Source organism: Taeniopygia guttata, chromosome 3, assembly GCF_048771995.1.
Source record: "Taeniopygia guttata chromosome 3, bTaeGut7.mat, whole genome shotgun sequence".
In the NCBI taxonomy this organism is placed as follows: domain Eukaryota; kingdom Metazoa; phylum Chordata; class Aves; order Passeriformes; family Estrildidae; genus Taeniopygia; species Taeniopygia guttata.
The window spans coordinates 115,468,362-115,487,812 of record NC_133027.1 but is presented as its reverse complement, the minus strand read 5'-3'; the positions used below and the strand labels follow the sequence as shown (position 1 = coordinate 115,487,812).

At 46.9% G+C, this 19,451-nt stretch overlaps 1 protein-coding gene and 2 long non-coding RNA genes across 3 annotated transcripts; all 3 read right to left on the bottom strand.

The window, feature by feature from the left end:
* Positions 1-622: 622 nt before the first annotated feature.
* On the bottom strand, positions 623-4,891 carry LOC140683846 (uncharacterized). Its single transcript, XR_012055401.1, has 2 exons — positions 3,856-4,891; positions 623-3,209 (listed from the first exon to the last, which is right to left on the bottom strand). It is a non-coding gene; the product is annotated as an uncharacterized lncRNA (long non-coding RNA).
* A 2,904-nt stretch (positions 4,892-7,795) lies between these two features.
* LOC140683844 (uncharacterized) lies at positions 7,796-14,160 on the bottom strand. Its single transcript, XM_072927702.1, has 2 exons — positions 13,740-14,160; positions 7,796-12,011 (listed from the first exon to the last, which is right to left on the bottom strand). The coding sequence occupies exons 1-2, from the start codon at positions 14,009-14,011 to the stop codon at positions 11,294-11,296; spliced, it is 990 nt and encodes a 329-aa protein (XP_072783803.1). The 5' UTR covers positions 14,012-14,160; the 3' UTR covers positions 7,796-11,293.
* A 482-nt stretch (positions 14,161-14,642) lies between these two features.
* On the bottom strand, positions 14,643-19,132 carry LOC140683845 (uncharacterized). The gene is made up of 2 exons (XR_012055400.1): positions 18,097-19,132; positions 14,643-17,450 (listed from the first exon to the last, which is right to left on the bottom strand). It is a non-coding gene; the product is annotated as an uncharacterized lncRNA (long non-coding RNA).
* Positions 19,133-19,451: the final 319 nt, after the last annotated feature.

Below are 19,451 nucleotides of genomic sequence, written 5' to 3'. Positions count from 1 at the left end.
TCCCGCCCCGGCACCGGCGGCTGCAGTACCGCCCTCTGCCCACAATGGGGGCAGCACTTTTCAAGCGAGCCCGCCACCAGGGACTCGCAAGATGGCGGCCCGTGGGGACCTGGACGGAGAGAGGCGTATTACGCCGATGCCCGTCGGCCCCCGCCAAAAACCCGCACGCTCGCGGTGCTGCTGACCCCACAGCCCCTGTGCACGGCACCGGAACCGCCGCGGAAAATCCCGTCGGGGGGCGCCGGCGTTGGGGACAATTCAGGCAGTGTAGAAAAAACAGACACGGGTCCTCGAATGCCGACGTCCTCTTTTTCGCGCCATCTCGAGAAGGTCAAGCGAGTCCGCGACAAGCCACTCCCAAGATGGCGGCCGCGGGCGGCGGGCTGCAGTACCGCCCTCTGCCCACAGGGCGGCAGCACTGCCGCCCGCCACCGCCGGGGGCCGCCGCTCGCCTCGGGGCCGCGGGCGGGGCCGGCGGCAGAAAAGAACGGGCGCGATGCCCTCCGGAACCTGCCCTGCAGCAAATGCCCCAAAACATCCCGCGCGGAAAAGAACGCCAGCAGAAAAACCCCTGCCTCTAACCCAACAGGAACCAAAAGCAAAAACCTTCTCTTTTAAACTGCATTTCAAGCTCTTTTATTTTTATATTTTTCATATTTATATTCACATTCGGATTTATAACGTATATTGATGTGTAATTGTATTTTTATAATTTCTTACATTTATTCCTTTATTACAATTTATATTTTTATGCATTGCTTAATACATTGCTTACATATTTCTATAGATAGATTTCTATTTCTAAAAGGTTTATATTGCTTAAAATAAACCCCTGCCTCTATCCAAGTAAAAATCTTTTAAAAACCCCTTTTCTTTTAAACTGCGTTTAAATTTATCTCTATATTTCGCATTTATATTCAAATTTACGTTTAAAATGTAGATTGATGTATGGTGTTATATGAAAGTATAAAATAGAAATGAAAATAAATATTCAGAAGAGATAGAATAGAAAAATCTCTGCATACATTGAATATATATTTCTATATTTAGAATGATATCAAAATAAAAGGTATATTCATTTTTCTTCCATTAAAACCCTGCCTCTAACCAAATAAAAAGCAAAAAAAAGCCCCTTCTTTAAACGATACTCGAATATTTATATATTGTTTTCATCATTATAGTCACATTTGCATTTCTACTTTATAGTGACGTATTTAGAAATATATATCATATATATATATATATCATATATATATATATATATATATATATATATTAAGGTAGCAAGATAGACAAATTATTATTTATATTATATTTCACACATACTGCTAATACTTATTTTTACTTACCTTTGAATTTTTTATATAGATCCCCAGCAACAATATTTAGAGCATCTGCAAATAAAAGACTGGGAAACAGTTATTTTACTCCATCAGAACTTGGGAAAGGCCAGATTTAGATCTCTCCAAAGGGTCAAAGCTACATAACACCAGTTAATACCATTTACTGTAGAAGCTGAACTGATTTTGGTCTACACATAAGTTTCCTGTTTCTGCCAAACTTCTGCATGAATATTAAAAGTCTGAAGAATGACCACAAGCAGATCACCTAAACCTACAAGCTCACTGTTTCCCATTTTTAACCATGCCAGGATCTTCTCTTTTGATCACGTGAGTGGACATTTCCCTCTAAAACCTTCTGACCTAACCAAGAAGTCTCACCATTACCAAAGTTTCACACCAAAAGCAAAGCACCTCTGTCTGTATCATGCCTGCTGATGGTGCCAGCACACAGTATGGCCCAAGGTGTCTGCCCCATGGATTTCCCCGGGGTATTCACACTTTTCCAAAGGTAGCCAGCACCTACGCTGACTCTGAAAACAATTGCCCTTGCAAGAAGGGTCCATGGCAGCTCGGGGCACTCGTGGTCAGCCACAGGGCCTTGACACACAGAACAGGATAAAGGGACTTGGAGGATTCCCACAGCTGGCCTGCACTGACAGATAGAGCAAGTCCCTTGGGATTGTGGAGTGAATTCTGCCTCCCAAGGACTGCAGGCTCACATCCACACCCAGGACTATTCAGAAGAGCTGCAGCAAGAGCAGACATCGGGCAGCTCAGGGTTTCTCTAAGCCCAGTCCTACAAGCCTGTGGGAGCCACAGGTAGCCAGGAAGTTCCTGAGGAATCCAGACCCTCAGCCAGCAGCACAAAGTCCCAGAGCTGCCAAATCAGAGAGAACTGCCTTCCACCTCTTTTCGCTCACACACTGATGCTGAAAACTGCCAGACAGGCTAAAAGTCACTCAGGGAGATATAGAGGGTGTTACTGATAAAGAGTTCTAGGGAAGCTGGATGGCCAGCATCCATCAAACTATCTTCTGGAAATCCCAGCTGTCACATTTCACTCCACTTTTCCCTTTAACTCAGGCTTTCCCCTTCCAGAATCAATTCTTCCTCCCCACCCTCTCCCACTCCCTGTGCAGATAGCTGGCAACACGCACAAGCTGGATCCACATGTGGTCACTGAAATTTGGCTGCACAGCTGACCTTTGCTGCTGCCAAAGGGAGGGAATTCCAGGCCAGAGCACCCCTCTCTGCCTGCCCTTCACTTTTCAGAGCTAATTGGCTTTTCTATCCCTTTCAGCACAGCACAGCATGGCCTCGTGGAGCTTGAAAAGCAGCAGTGGTTTTTATCACCATGGTGCAACGGAGAGAAGACTTCAGAGCATTTTCTGGGAACGCCACATACAGTTATATTACACTTGCAGAATTGTCTGGCTATTGTGTCTCCTAAGTCACACAGTGGACTACAAACAGTGCTGTTTCAGGGAAACTCTCTACAACCACTGAAAGTAAGTCACTAACTCTGTTAGAGCAGGCAATGGACTCACATGTTCACAAAAACTGACTACACATGCTAAAGCCAGACGCTTTGTAGGTAAATGAGAAACACCTCTGGTTTGGGGCCCATCCCTCAGGCAGCAGGTTTTTTTTGCATGGACAGGATGATTACTACTTGCGGGGCTATATGAAACATTTACCTTTTTATCCAAGTTATGAAAGAATAGCTTTGAAAAGCACAGTAATCCAAGGCCAAAAAGACAGGCAGACAAATGGACAGATTTCAGCCACTCGTTTGGTTTTCTTGGCGAGAGCTTTTTGCTCTTCCAAGGGCTGACCTTATGCATTTGCCAGGTCTGGATGATCCACCTGAAAAAAAAAAAAAAAACCAAAAAGGCTTAAAGGAAATTTCAACAGCAGACTCTTCTGGAGGTGTCTTCTGTCAATCTCCAGCTTCCCACAGGACTTGGTGCTTGTCTGGGGCTTTTGAGGAACAGCTCATAAATTGCTGCTATTCAGCCACTGGCAGTTGAATCCTGCTTTATTTAGTTTTTGGAATCTTGTAGTGGATCCTCCCTGCTTCCTTCCTCCAGTCCCTGCTCACATTTAGTTTCAGTTTCCTGGAGCTAAGAGTGTTGACCCCTTTAAAAGCAGCAGCAGCAGCAAGAAAACCACAAAGCAAGAAAACCCTGTCCTGACCATAAATGTTGTACCCTCTGCATAGAGAGAAACTCCACCAACTTTTCAGGAAGAAGATGCAACAAACTCTTTTGCAGCATATCCTGATATGACAGCCTTGCAGCATACAGAATCCAGCCTAGCAAGGAAAAAATAAAAAAAAAAAGTGTTGTGTTAAAAAAAATGCACAAGGAAAAGGTGCTATTTTACATGGATCACAGTAAAGCCACAACAACCTAAGGGTTAATTTCTTCATGAGAATGTTTGAAGTCTAAATTTGAAATCTGTTGTCAACTGCAGCTGGCTAAAATGGAAAGGGCTACATTTCTTTGCTTACCTTGATGCCTACTGGGATCTGCTTTAGGGCCAATTTTGCATGAAGCTCCTGGGAATTACTCATCTGTCTTCTTGCATGAGATGAAATATATCTGTTAGAAGGTTGCAAAATGTGTTAGGATGCATTGCAGTGCTGTGCTCTTCCAGGACAGAGGCACAAAGTCTGATTCTTACCGTAGCTGGGACTTTGGGGATTCCCAGAGCCATTTTCATGGCATCTAATTTTGGGTCCTTTTCAGACAGATTTGTAATGACAATTTGGTTTATAGCCCCTCCCTCTGTGCCAGGGGCAGGAAAGTCTATCAAAGCAAATAAGGGAATTCTTCATCCTGGAATTCTGCAGGAATTCCCAATCCCGGAAATCCGGGAATTCCCCATCCTGGAATTCCGGGAGTTCTCAACATTGGAAATCTGGGAATTCTCAATCCTGGAATTCCCCAGCCTGGAATTCCGGGAATTCCCGCTGCTCCCTTTGCCTTTGGAGCTGCCCTTCCTGGCAGAATTCCCAGATTTCCTGGCGGAATTCCCGGATTTCCTGGCGGAATCCCCGGATTTCCCGCCGGGATTCCGGAATTTCCTGTCAGAATTCCCGGAATTCCGGGTTTTTTCCGGGATCTCTCCGTGCCCCAGCAGCTCCCGGAGCCGTTTCCGCTCCGGGGGGTCCCGGTAATTCCGGCTCCCGTAAAACTGAGCCACGGAAAGTTGGGAACGCACCGGGATTCCCGGAATTCCCGGATTTCCTGACAGAATTCCCGGATTTCCTGATGCCATTCCTGCATTTCCAGCCAGGAGTCCCGAATTTCCCGTTGGAATTCCTGAATTTCCAACTGGAATTCCCGAATTTCTTTCTGGAATTCCTGAATTTTCCGCCAGAATTCCTGAATTTCCTGTCGGAATTCCCGGATTTCCGGCGGGGATCTGCAGCCTCCGGGCCGGCGCCGCTTTCTCCACGATTTCCTGGGAATTTTGGGAATTTTTTTGGGTGTTTTCTGGAGCTGCTCGGAGCCGTTTGGGCGGGGGGGTCCGGAATTCCCAGCGGGAGCTGAAAAAAAAAAAAGGGAATGAGGGAGGGGGGAGGGGTGGGAATTCCCAAATCCCAAAATTCCCAAATCCCCAATTTAGGGGATTTTTGGGGAATATTTGGGTTTTTTTGGGATTTAGGGGATTTGGGTGTTTGGGATTTTGGGGATTTTTGGGGGATTTTTGGAGGATTTTGGGATTTAGGGGATTTTTGGGGTTAGGGATTTTGGATTTAGGGGATTTTTGGGGGATTTTTGGAGCATTTTGGGGTTTGGGGGGATTTAGGGGATTTTGGGGTTTGGGATTTGGGGATTTTTGGAGGATTTTGGGGTTTGGGGGATTTTTGGGGGGGATATTTGGGGGGTTTTGGGGATTTGGGGGACTTCAGGGGGGATTTTTAGGGGATTTTGGGGGTTTGGGATCTGGGGGATTTTTGGGGTTTGGGATTTTGGAATTGAGGGGATTTTTGGGGAATATTTGGGGTTTTTGGGGATGTAGGGGATTTGGGGGTTTGGGATTTTGGGGATTTTTGGGGGATTTTTGGAGGATTTTGGGATTTAGGGGATTTTTGGGGTTTGGGATTTTGGATTTAGGGGATTTTTGGGGGATTTTTGGAGCATTTTGGGGTTTGGGGGGATTTAGGGGATTTTGGGGTTTGGGATTTGGGGATTTTTGGAGGATTTTGGGGTTTGGGGGATTTTTGGGGGGATATTTGGGGGGTTTTGGGGATTTGGGGGACTTCAGGGGGGATTTTTAGGGGATTTTGGGGGTTTGGGATCTGGGGGATTTTTGGGGTTTGGGATTTTGGAATTGAGGGGATTTTTGGGGAATATTTGGGGTTTTTGGGGATGTAGGGGATTTGGGGGTTTGGGATTTTGGGGATTTTTGGGGGATTTTTGGAGGATTTTGGGATTTAGGGGATTTTTGGGGTTTGGGATTTTGGATTTAGGGGATTTTTGGGGGATTTTTGGAGCATTTTGGGGTTTGGGGGGATTTAGGGGATTTTGGGGTTTGGGATTTGGGGATTTTTGGAGGATTTTGGGGTTTGGGGGATTTTTGGGGGGGATATTTGGGGGGTTTTGGGGATTTGGGGGACTTCAGGGGGGATTTTTAGGGGATTTTGGGGGTTTGGGATCTGGGGGATTTTTGGGGTTTGGGATTTTGGAATTGAGGGGATTTTTGGGGAATATTTGGGGTTTTTGGGGATGTAGGGGATTTGGGTGTTTGGGATTTTGGGGATTTTTGGGGGATTTTTGGAGGATTTTGGGATTTAGGGGATTTTTGGGGTTTGGGATTTTGGATTTAGGGGATTTTTGGGGAATTTTTGGAGCATTTTGGGGTTTGGGGGGATTTAGGGGATTTTGGGGTTTGGGATTTGGGGATTTTTGGAGGATTTTGGGGTTTGGGGGATTTTTGGGGGGGATATTTGGGGGGTTTTGGGGATTTGGGGGACTTCAGGGGGGATTTTTAGGGGATTTTGGGGGTTTGGGATCTGGGGGATTTTTGGGGTTTGGGATTTTGGAATTGAGGGGATTTTTGGGGAATATTTGGGGGTTTTGGGGATGTAGGGGATTTGGGGGTTTGGGATTTGGGGATTTTTGGAGGATTTTGGGGTTTTGGGTTTTTTTGAGGTCTAGTGTTTTTTGGGGGGGTTTGGGGGGGGGGTTTGGGAATTTGAAATTTAGGGGATTTTTGGGGGATGTCTGAGGTTTGGGGGGATTTTTGGGGGATTTGGGGTTTCAGGCTCACCCGGGCGGGTCCCGGCTCCGTTTCGAGGCGGTTCCGGAGCTGCTGCGGATCCGGGAGAGGCTGAGCAGGGCCGGGATCCCGGGAACCCGAACCCCAAATCCCCAAATCCCCAAAATCCCAAACCCCAAATTCCCAAATCCCCAAAACCCCCCAAACTCCCAAAACACCAAATTTCCAAAAATCCCAAACCCCCAAAAAACAGATGGCAAGGTTCTCCCCCCCCACGCAGTGCGCATGCGCGGTTCCCTTTGCCGTACGCCCGCTTTGCGCATGCGCACTGGAATTTCCGTACAGCATCATGGCCGCCTTCCTACAGCAGAGTTCCATTTTCCGTACAGTGTCATGGCCGCTAGGCGCATGCGCACTGGAAATTCCTCTTCTGCGCGCAAAGCACCAAGCCTGTTTCCTGACCAGAGCTTGTTTTTGAGGCTCGGGCCGCCCGAGCCGCCGCCGCCCCCCGCCCTGCGCTCACAGACACCGCCCCGCGCGCCGCTCGCCGCGCGCTCCCGCCCCGGCACCGGCGGCTGCAGTACCGCCCTCTGCCCACAATGGGGGCAGCACTTTTCAAGCGAGCCCGCCACCAGGGACTCGCAAGATGGCGGCCCGTGGGGACCTGGACGGAGAGAGGCGTATTACGCCGATGCCCGTCGGCCCCCGCCAAAAACCCGCACGCTCGCGGTGCTGCTGACCCCACAGCCCCTGTGCACGGCACCGGAACCGCCGCGGAAAATCCCGTCGGGGGGCGCCGGCGTTGGGGACAATTCAGGCAGTGTAGAAAAAACAGACACGGGTCCTCGAATGCCGACGTCCTCTTTTTCGCGCCATCTCGAGAAGGTCAAGCGAGTCCGCGACAAGCCACTCCCAAGATGGCGGCCGCGGGCGGCGGGCTGCAGTACCGCCCTCTGCCCACAGGGCGGCAGCACTGCCGCCCGCCACCGCCGGGGGCCGCCGCTCGCCTCGGGGCCGCGGGCGGGGCCGGCGGCAGAAAAGAACGGGCGCGATGCCCTCCGGAACCTGCCCTGCAGCAAATGCCCCAAAACATCCCGCGCGGAAAAGAACGCCAGCAGAAAAACCCCTGCCTCTAACCCAACAGGAACCAAAAGCAAAAACCTTCTCTTTTAAACTGCATTTCAAGCTCTTTTATTTTTATATTTTTCATATTTATATTCACATTCGGATTTATAACGTATATTGATGTGTAATTGTATTTTTATAATTTCTTACATTTATTCCTTTATTACAATTTATATTTTTATGCATTGCTTAATACATTGCTTACATATTTCTATAGATAGATTTCTATTTCTAAAAGGTTTATATTGCTTAAAATAAACCCCTGCCTCTATCCAAGTAAAAATCTTTTAAAAACCCCTTTTCTTTTAAACTGCGTTTAAATTTATCTCTATATTTCGCATTTATATTCAAATTTACGTTTAAAATGTAGATTGATGTATGGTGTTATATGAAAGTATAAAATAGAAATGAAAATAAATATTCAGAAGAGATAGAATAGAAAAATCTCTGCATACATTGAATATATATTTCTATATTTAGAATGATATCAAAATAAAAGGTATATTCATTTTTCTTCCATTAAAACCCTGCCTCTAACCAAATAAAAAGCAAAAAAAAGCCCCTTCTTTAAACGATACTTGAATATTTATATATTGTTTTCATCATTATAGTCACATTTGCATTTCTACTTTATAGTGACGTATTTAGAAATATATATCATATATATATATATATCATATATATATATATATATATTAAGGTAGCAAGATAGACAAATTATTATTTATATTATATTTCACACATACTGCTAATACTTATTTTTACTTACCTTTGAATTTTTTATATAGATCCCCAGCAACAGTATTTAGAGCATCTGCAAATAAAAGACTGGGAAACAGTTATTTTACTCCATCAGAACTTGGGAAAGGCCAGATTTAGATCTCTCCAAAGGGTCAAAGCTACATAACACCAGTTAATACCATTTACTGTAGAAGCTGAACTGATTTTGGTCTACACATAAGTTTCCTGTTTCTGCCAAACTTCTGCATGAATATTAAAAGTCTGAAGAATGACCACAAGCAGATCACCTAAACCTACAAGCTCACTGTTTCCCATTTTTAACCATGCCAGGATCTTCTCTTTTGATCACGTGAGTGGACATTTCCCTCTAAAACCTTCTGACCTAACCAAGAAGTCTCACCATTACCAAAGTTTCACACCAAAAGCAAAGCACCTCTGTCTGTATCATGCCTGCTGATGGTGCCAGCACACAGTATGGCCCAAGGTGTCTGCCCCATGGATTTCCCCGGGGTATTCACACTTTTCCAAAGGTAGCCAGCACCTACGCTGACTCTGAAAACAATTGCCCTTGCAAGAAGGGTCCATGGCAGCTCGGGGCACTCGTGGTCAGCCACAGGGCCTTGACACACAGAACAGGATAAAGGGACTTGGAGGATTCCCACAGCTGGCCTGCACTGACAGATAGAGCAAGTCCCTTGGGATTGTGGAGTGAATTCTGCCTCCCAAGGACTGCAGGCTCACATCCACACCCAGGACTATTCAGAAGAGCTGCAGCAAGAGCAGACATCGGGCAGCTCAGGGTTTCTCTAAGCCCAGTCCTACAAGCCTGTGGGAGCCACAGGTAGCCAGGAAGTTCCTGAGGAATCCAGACCCTCAGCCAGCAGCACAAAGTCCCAGAGCTGCCAAATCAGAGAGAACTGCCTTCCACCTCTTTTCGCTCACACACTGATGCTGAAAACTGCCAGACAGGCTAAAAGTCACTCAGGGAGATATAGAGGGTGTTACTGATAAAGAGTTCTAGGGAAGCTGGATGGCCAGCATCCATCAAACTATCTTCTGGAAATCCCAGCTGTCACATTTCACTCCACTTTTCCCTTTAACTCAGGCTTTCCCCTTCCAGAATCAATTCTTCCTCCCCACCCTCTCCCACTCCCTGTGCAGATAGCTGGCAACACGCACAAGCTGGATCCACATGTGGTCACTGAAATTTGGCTGCACAGCTGACCTTTGCTGCTGCCAAAGGGAGGGAATTCCAGGCCAGAGCACCCCTCTCTGCCTGCCCTTCACTTTTCAGAGCTAATTGGCTTTTCTATCCCTTTCAGCACAGCACAGCATGGCCTCATGGAGCTTGAAAAGCAGCAGTGGTTTTTATCACCATGGTGCAACGGAGAGAAGACTTCAGAGCATTTTCTGGGAACGCCACATACAGTTATATTACACTTGCAGAATTGTCTGGCTATTGTGTCTCCTAAGTCACACAGTGGACTACAAACAGTGCTGTTTCAGGGAAACTCTCTACAACCACTGAAAGTAAGTCACTAACTCTGTTAGAGCAGGCAATGGACTCACATGTTCACAAAAACTGACTACACATGCTAAAGCCAGACGCTTTGTAGGTAAATGAGAAACACCTCTGGTTTGGGGCCCATCCCTCAGGCAGCAGGTTTTTTTTGCATGGACAGGATGATTACTACTTGCGGGGCTATATGAAACATTTACCTTTTTATCCAAGTTATGAAAGAATAGCTTTGAAAAGCACAGTAATCCAAGGCCAAAAAGACAGGCAGACAAATGGACAGATTTCAGCCACTCGTTTGGTTTTCTTGGCGAGAGCTTTTTGCTCTTCCAAGGGCTGACCTTATGCATTTGCCAGGTCTGGATGATCCACTTGAAAAAAAAAAAAAAAAAAAAAAGGCTTAAAGGAAATTTCAACAGCAGACTCTTCTGGAGGTGTCTTCTGTCAATCTCCAGCTTCCCACAGGACTTGGTGCTTGTCTGGGGCTTTTGAGGAACAGCTCATAAATTGCTGCTATTCAGCCACTGGCAGTTGAATCCTGCTTTATTTAGTTTTTGGAATCTTGTAGTGGATCCTCCCTGCTTCCTTCCTCCAGTCCCTGCTCACATTTAGTTTCAGTTTCCTGGAGCTAAGAGTGTTGACCCCTTTAAAAGCAGCAGCAGCAGCAAGAAAACCACAAAGCAAGAAAACCCTGTCCTGACCATAAATGTTGTACCCTCTGCATAGAGAGAAACTCCACCAACTTTTCAGGAAGAAGATGCAACAAACTCTTTTGCAGCATATCCTGATATGACAGCCTTGCAGCATACAGAATCCAGCCTAGCAAGGAAAAAATAAAAAAAAAAGTGTTGTGTTAAAAAAAATGCACAAGGAAAAGGTGCTATTTTACATGGATCACAGTAAAGCCACAACAACCTAAGGGTTAATTTCTTCATGAGAATGTTTGAAGTCTAAATTTGAAATCTGTTGTCAACTGCAGCTGGCTAAAATGGAAAGGGCTACATTTCTTTGCTTACCTTGATGCCTACTGGGATCTGCTTTAGGGCCAATTTTGCATGAAGCTCCTGGGAATTACTCATCTGTCTTCTTGCATGAGATGAAATATATCTGTTAGAAGGTTGCAAAATGTGTTAGGATGCATTGCAGTGCTGTGCTCTTCCAGGACAGAGGCACAAAGTCTGATTCTTACCGTAGCTGGGACTTTGGGGATTCCCAGAGCCATTTTCATGGCATCTAATTTTAGGTCCTTTTCAGACAGATTTGTAATGACGATTTGGTTTATAGCCCCTCCCTCTGTGCCAGGGGCAGGAAAGTCTATCAAAGCAAATGAGGGAATTCTTCATCCTGGAATTCTGCAGGAATTCCCAATCCCGGAAATCCGGGAATTCCCCATCCTGGAATTCCGGGAGTTCTCAACATTGGAAATCTGGGAATTCTCAATCCTGGAATTCCCCAGCCTGGAATTCCGGGAATTCCCGCTGCTCCCTTTGCCTTTGGAGCTGCCCTTCCTGGCAGAATTCCCAGATTTCCTGGCGGAATTCCCGGATTTCCTGGCGGAATCCCCGGATTTCCCGCCGGGATTCCGGAATTTCCTGTCGGAATTCCCGGAATTCCGGGTTTTTTCCGGGATCTCTCCGTGCCCCAGCAGCTCCCGGAGCCGTTTCCGCTCCAGGGGGTCCCGGTAATTCCGGCTCCCGTAAAACTGAGCCACGGAAAGTTGGGAACGCACCGGGATTCCCGGAATTCCCGGATTTCCTGACAGAATTCCCGGATTTCCTGATGCCATTCCTGCATTTCCAGCCAGGAGTCCCGAATTTCCCGTTGGAATTCCTGAATTTCCAACTGGAATTCCCGAATTTCTTTCTGGAATTCCTGAATTTTCCGCCAGAATTCCTGAATTTCCTGTCGGAATTCCCGGATTTCCGGCGGGGATCTGCAGCCTCCGGGCCGGCGCCGCTTTCTCCACGATTTCCTGGGAATTTTGGGAATTTTTTTGGGTGTTTTCTGGAGCTGCTCGGAGCCGTTTGGGCGGGGGGGTCCGGAATTCCCAGCGGGAGCTGAAAAAAAAAAAACGGGAATGAGGGAGGGGGGAGGGGTGGGAATTCCCAAATCCCAAAATTCCCAAATCCCCAATTTAGGGGATTTTTGGGGAATATTTGGGTTTTTTTGGGATTTAGGGGATTTGGGTGTTTGGGATTTTGGGGATTTTTGGGGGATTTTTGGAGGATTTTGGGATTTAGGGGATTTTAGGGGTTTGGGATTTTGGATTTAGGGGATTTTTGGGGGATTTTTGGAGCATTTTGGGGTTTGGGGGGATTTAGGGGATTTTGGGGTTTGGGATTTGGGGATTTTTGGAGGATTTTGGGGTTTGGGGGATTTTTGGGGGGGATATTTGGGGGGTTTTGGGGATTTGGGGGACTTCAGGGGGGATTTTTAGGGGATTTTGGGGGTTTGGGATCTGGGGGATTTTTGGGGTTTGGGATTTTGGAATTGAGGGAATTTTTGGGGAATATTTGGGGTTTTTGGGGATGTAGGGGATTTGGGGGTTTGGGATTTTGGGGATTTTTGGGGGATTTTTGGAGGATTTTGGGATTTAGGGGATTTTTGGGGTTTGGGATTTTGGATTTAGGGGATTTTTGGGGGATTTTTGGAGCATTTTGGGGTTTGGGGGGATTTAGGGGATTTTGGGGTTTGGGATTTGGGGATTTTTGGAGGATTTTGGGGTTTGGGGGATTTTTGGGGGGATATTTGGGGGGTTTTGGGGATTTGGGGGACTTCAGGGGGGATTTTTAGGGGATTTTGGGGGTTTGGGATCTGGGGGATTTTTGGGGTTTGGGATTTTGGAATTGAGGGGATTTTTGGGGAATATTTGGGGTTTTTGGGGATGTAGGGGATTTGGGTGTTTGGGATTTTGGGGATTTTTGGGGGATTTTTGGAGGATTTTGGGATTTAGGGGATTTTTGGGGTTTGGGATTTTGGATTTAGGGGATTTTTGGGGGATTTTTGGAGCATTTTGGGGTTTGGGGGGATTTAGGGGATTTTGGGGTTTGGGATTTGGGGATTTTTGGAGGATTTTGGGGTTTGGGGGATTTTTGGGGGGGATATTTGGGGGGTTTTGGGGATTTGGGGGACTTCAGGGGGGATTTTTAGGGGATTTTGGGGGTTTGGGATCTGGGGGATTTTTGGGGTTTGGGATTTTGGAATTGAGGGGATTTTTGGGGAATATTTGGGGTTTTTGGGGATGTAGGGGATTTGGGGGTTTGGGATTTTGGGGATTTTTGGGGGATTTTTGGAGGATTTTGGGATTTAGGGGATTTTTGGGGTTTGGGATTTTGGATTTAGGGGATTTTTGGGGGATTTTTGGAGCATTTTGGGGTTTGGGGGGATTTAGGGGATTTTGGGGTTTGGGATTTGGGGATTTTTGGAGGATTTTGGGGTTTGGGGGATTTTTGGGGGGGATATTTGGGGGGTTTTGGGGATTTGGGGGACTTCAGGGGGGATTTTTAGGGGATTTTGGGGGTTTGGGATCTGGGGGATTTTTGGGGTTTGGGATTTTGGAATTGAGGGGATTTTTGGGGAATATTTGGGGTTTTTGGGGATGTAGGGGATTTGGGGGTTTGGGATTTGGGGATTTTTGGAGGATTTTGGGGTTTTGGGTTTTTTTGAGGTCTAGTGTTTTTTGGGGGGGTTTGGGGGGGGGGTTTGGGAATTTGAAATTTAGGGGATTTTTGGGGGATGTCTGAGGTTTGGGGGGATTTTTGGGGGATTTGGGGTTTCAGGCTCACCCGGGCGGGTCTCGGCTCCGTTTCGAGGCGGTTCCGGAGCTGCTGCGGATCCGGGAGAGGCTGAGCAGGGCCGGGATCCCGGGAACCCGAACCCCAAATCCCCAAATCCCCAAAATCCCAAACCCCAAATTCCCAAATCCCCAAAACCCCCCAAACTCCCAAAACACCAAATTTCCAAAAATCCCAAACCCCCAAAAAACAGATGGCAAGGTTCTCCCCCCCCACGCAGTGCGCATGCGCGGTTCCCTTTGCCGTACGCCCGCTTTGCGCATGCGCACTGGAATTTCCGTACAGCATCATGGCCGCCTTCCTACAGCAGAGTTCCATTTTCCGTACAGTGTCATGGCCGCTAGGCGCATGCGCACTGGAAATTCCTCTTCTGCGCGCAAAGCACCAAGCCTGTTTCCTGACCAGAGCTTGTTTTTGAGGCTCGGGCCGCCCGAGCCGCCGCCGCCCCCCGCCCTGCGCTCACAGACACCGCCCCGCGCGCCGCTCGCCGCGCGCTCCCGCCCCGGCACCGGCGGCTGCAGTACCGCCCTCTGCCCACAATGGGGGCAGCACTTTTCAAGCGAGCCCGCCACCAGGGACTCGCAAGATGGCGGCCCGTGGGGACCTGGACGGAGAGAGGCGTATTACGCCGATGCCCGTCGGCCCCCGCCAAAAACCCGCACGCTCGCGGTGCTGCTGACCCCACAGCCCCTGTGCACGGCACCGGAACCGCCGCGGAAAATCCCGTCGGGGGGCGCCGGCGTTGGGGACAATTCAGGCAGTGTAGAAAAAACAGACACGGGTCCTCGAATGCCGACGTCCTCTTTTTCGCGCCATCTCGAGAAGGTCAAGCGAGTCCGCGACAAGCCACTCCCAAGATGGCGGCCGCGGGCGGCGGGCTGCAGTACCGCCCTCTGCCCACAGGGCGGCAGCACTGCCGCCCGCCACCGCCGGGGGCCGCCGCTCGCCTCGGGGCCGCGGGCGGGGCCGGCGGCAGAAAAGAACGGGCGCGATGCCCTCCGGAACCTGCCCTGCAGCAAATGCCCCAAAACATCCCGCGCGGAAAAGAACGCCAGCAGAAAAACCCCTGCCTCTAACCCAACAGGAACCAAAAGCAAAAACCTTCTCTTTTAAACTGCATTTCAAGCTCTTTTATTTTTATATTTTTCATATTTATATTCACATTCGGATTTATAACGTATATTGATGTGTAATTGTATTTTTATAATTTCTTACATTTATTCCTTTATTACAATTTATATTTTTATGCATTGCTTAATACATTGCTTACATATTTCTATAGATAGATTTCTATTTCTAAAAGGTTTATATTGCTTAAAATAAACCCCTGCCTCTATCCAAGTAAAAATCTTTTAAAAACCCCTTTTCTTTTAAACTGCGTTTAAATTTATCTCTATATTTCGCATTTATATTCAAATTTACGTTTAAAATGTAGATTGATGTATGGTGTTATATGAAAGTATAAAATAGAAATGAAAATAAATATTCAGAAGAGATAGAATAGAAAAATCTCTGCATACATTGAATATATATTTCTATATTTAGAATGATATCAAAATAAAAGGTATATTCATTTTTCTTCCATTAAAACCCTGCCTCTAACCAAATAAAAAGCAAAAAAAAGCCCCTTCTTTAAACGATACTCGAATATTTATATATTGTTTTCATCATTATAGTCACATTTGCATTTCTACTTTATAGTGACGTATTTAGAAATATATATCATATATATATATATATCATATATATATATATATATATATATATATTAAGGTAGCAAGATAGACAAATTATTATTTATATTATATTTCACACATACTGCTAATACTTATTTTTACTTACCTTTGAATTTTTTATATAGATCCCCAGCAACAATATTTAGAGCATCTGCAAATAAAAGACTGGGAAACAGTTATTTTACTCCATCAGAACTTGGGAAAGGCCAGATTTAGATCTCTCCAAAGGGTCAAAGCTACATAACACCAGTTAATACCATTTACTGTAGAAGCTGAACTGATTTTGGTCTACACATAAGTTTCCTGTTTCTGCCAAACTTCTGCATGAATATTAAAAGTCTGAAGAATGACCACAAGCAGATCACCTAAACCTACAAGCTCACTGTTTCCCATTTTTAACCATGCCAGGATCTTCTCTTTTGATCACGTGAGTGGACATTTCCCTCTAAAACCTTCTGACCTAACCAAGAAGTCTCACCATTACCAAAGTTTCACACCAAAAGCAAAGCACCTCTGTCTGTATCATGCCTGCTGATGGTGCCAGCACACAGTATGGCCCAAGGTGTCTGCCCCATGGATTTCCCCGGGGTATTCACACTTTTCCAAAGGTAGCCAGCACCTACGCTGACTCTGAAAACAATTGCCCTTGCAAGAAGGGTCCATGGCAGCTCGGGGCACTCGTGGTCAGCCACAGGGCCTTGACACACAGAACAGGATAAAGGGACTTGGAGGATTCCCACAGCTGGCCTGCACTGACAGATAGAGCAAGCCCCTTGGGATTGTGGAGTGAATTCTGCCTCCCAAGGACTGCAGGCTCACATCCACACCCAGGACTATTCAGAAGAGCTGCAGCAAGAGCAGACATCGGGCAGCTCAGGGTTTCTCTAAGCCCAGTCCTACAAGCCTGTGGGAGCCACAGGTAGCCAGGAAGTTCCTGAGAAATCCAGACCCTCAGCCAGCAGCACAAAGTCCCAGAGCTGCCAAATCAGAGAGAACTGCCTTCCACCTCTTTTCGCTCACACACTGATGCTGAAAACTGCCAGACAGGCTAAAAGTCACTCAGGGAGATATAGAGGGTGTTACTGATAAAGAGTTCTAGGGAAGCTGGATGGCCAGCATCCATCAAACTATCTTCTGGAAATCCCAGCTGTCACATTTCACTCCACTTTTCCCTTTAACTCAGGCTTTCCCCTTCCAGAATCAATTCTTCCTCCCCACCCTCTCCCACTCCCTGTGCAGATAGCTGGCAACACGCACAAGCTGGATCCACATGTGGTCACTGAAATTTGGCTGCACAGCTGACCTTTGCTGCTGCCAAAGGGAGGGAATTCCAGGCCAGAGCACCCCTCTCTGCCTGCCCTTCACTTTTCAGAGCTAATTGGCTTTTCTATCCCTTTCAGCACAGCACAGCATGGCCTCGTGGAGCTTGAAAAGCAGCAGTGGTTTTTATCACCATGGTGCAACGGAGAGAAGACTTCAGAGCATTTTCTGGGAACGCCACATACAGTTATATTACACTTGCAGAATTGTCTGGCTATTGTGTCTCCTAAGTCACACAGTGGACTACAAACAGTGCTGTTTCAGGGAAACTCTCTACAACCACTGAAAGTAAGTCACTAACTCTGTTAGAGCAGGCAATGGACTCACATGTTCACAAAAACTGACTACACATGCTAAAGCCAGACGCTTTGTAGGTAAATGAGAAACACCTCTGGTTTGGGGCCCATCCCTCAGGCAGCAGGTTTTTTTTGCATGGACAGGATGATTACTACTTGCGGGGCTATATGAAACATTTACCTTTTTATCCAAGTTATGAAAGAATAGCTTTGAAAAGCACAGTAATCCAAGGCCAAAAAGACAGGCAGACAAATGGACAGATTTCAGCCACTCGTTTGGTTTTCTTGGCGAGAGCTTTTTGCTCTTCCAAGGGCTGACCTTATGCATTTGCCAGGTCTGGATGATCCACCTGAAAAAAAAAAAAAAAACCAAAAAGGCTTAAAGGAAATTTCAACAGCAGACTCTTCTGGAGGTGTCTTCTGTCAATCTCCAGCTTCCCACAGGACTTGGTGCTTGTCTGGGGCTTTTGAGGAACAGCTCATAAATTGCTGCTATTCAGCCACTGGCAGTTGAATCCTGCTTTATTTAGTTTTTGGAATCTTGTAGTGGATCCTCCCTGCTTCCTTCCTCCAGTCCCTGCTCACATTTAGTTTCAGTTTCCTGGAGCTAAGAGTGTTGACCCCTTTAAAAGCAGCAGCAGCAGCAAGAAAACCACAAAGCAAGAAAACCCTGTCCTGACCATAAATGTTGTACCCTCTGCATAGAGAGAAACTCCACCAACTTTTCAGGAAGAAGATGCAACAAACTCTTTTGCAGCATATCCTGATATGACAGCCTTGCAGCATACAGAATCCAGCCTAGCAAGGAAAAAATAAAAAAAAAAAGTGTTGTGTTAAAAAAAATGCACAAGGAAAAGGTGCTATTTTACATGGATCACAGTAAAGCCACAACAACCTAAGGGTTAATTTCTTCATGAGAATGTTTGAAGTCTAAATTTGAAATCTGTTGTCAACTGCAGCTGGCTAAAATGGAAAGGGCTACATTTCTTTGCTTACCTTGATGCCTACTGGGATCTGCTTTAGGGCCAATTTTGCATGAAGCTCCTGGGAATTACTCATCTGTCTTCTTGCATGAGATGAAATATATCTGTTAGAAGGTTGCAAAATGTGTTAGGATGCATTGCAGTGCTGTGCTCTTCCAGGACAGAGGCACAAAGTCTGATTCTTACCGTAGCTGGGACTTTGGGGATTCCCAGAGCCATTTTCATGGCATCTAATTTTGGGTCCTTTTCAGACAGATTTGTAATGACAATTTGGTTTATAGCCCCTCCCTCTGTGCCAGGGGCAGGAAAGTCTATCAAAGCAAATGAGGGAATTCTTCATCCTGGAATTCTGCAGGAATTCCCAATCCCGGAAATCCGGGAATTCCCCATCCTGGAATTCCGGGAGTTCTCAACATTGGAAATCTGGGAATTCTCAATCCTGGAATTCCCCAGCCTGGAATTCCGGGAATTCCCGCTGCTCCCTTTGCCTTTGGAGCTGCCCTTCCTGGCAGAATTCCCAGATTTCCTGGCGGAATTCCCGGATTTCCTGGCGGAATCCCCGGATTTCCCGCCGGGATTCCGGAATTTCCTGTCGGAATTCCCGGAATTCCGGGTTTTTTCCGGGATCTCTCCGTGCCCCAGCAGCTCCCGGAGCCGTTTCCGCTCCGGGGGGTCCCGGTAATTCCGGCTCCCGTAAAACTGAGCCACGGAAAGTTGGGAACGCACCGGGATTCCCGGAATTCCCGGATTTCCTGACAGAATTCCCGGATTTCCTGATGCCATTCCTGCATTTCCAGCCAGGAGTCCCGAATTTCCCGTTGGAATTCCTGAATTTCCAACTGGAATTCCCGAATTTCTTTCTGGAATTCCTGAATTTTCCGCCAGAATTCCTGAATTTCCTGTCGGAATTCCCGGATTTCCGGCGGGGATCTGCAGCCTCCGGGCCGGCGCCGCTTTCTCCACGATTTCCTGGGAATTTTGGGAATTTTTTTGGGTGTTTTCTGGAGCTGCTCGGAGCCGTTTGGGCGGGGGGGTCCGGAATTCCCAGCGGGAGCTGAAAAAAAAAAAAGGGAATGAGGGAGGGGGGAGGGGTGGGAATTCCCAAATCCCAAAATTCCCAAATCCCCAATTTAGGGGATTTTTGGGGAATATTTGGGTTTTTTTGGGATTTAGGGGATTTGGGTGTTTGGGATTTTGGGGATTTTTGGGGGATTTTTGGAGGATTTTGGGATTTAGGGGATTTTTGGGGTTAGGGATTTTGGATTTAGGGGATTTTTGGGGGATTTTTGGAGCATTTTGGGGTTTGGGGGGATTTAGGGGATTTTGGGGTTTGGGATTTGGGGATTTTTGGAGGATTTTGGGGTTTGG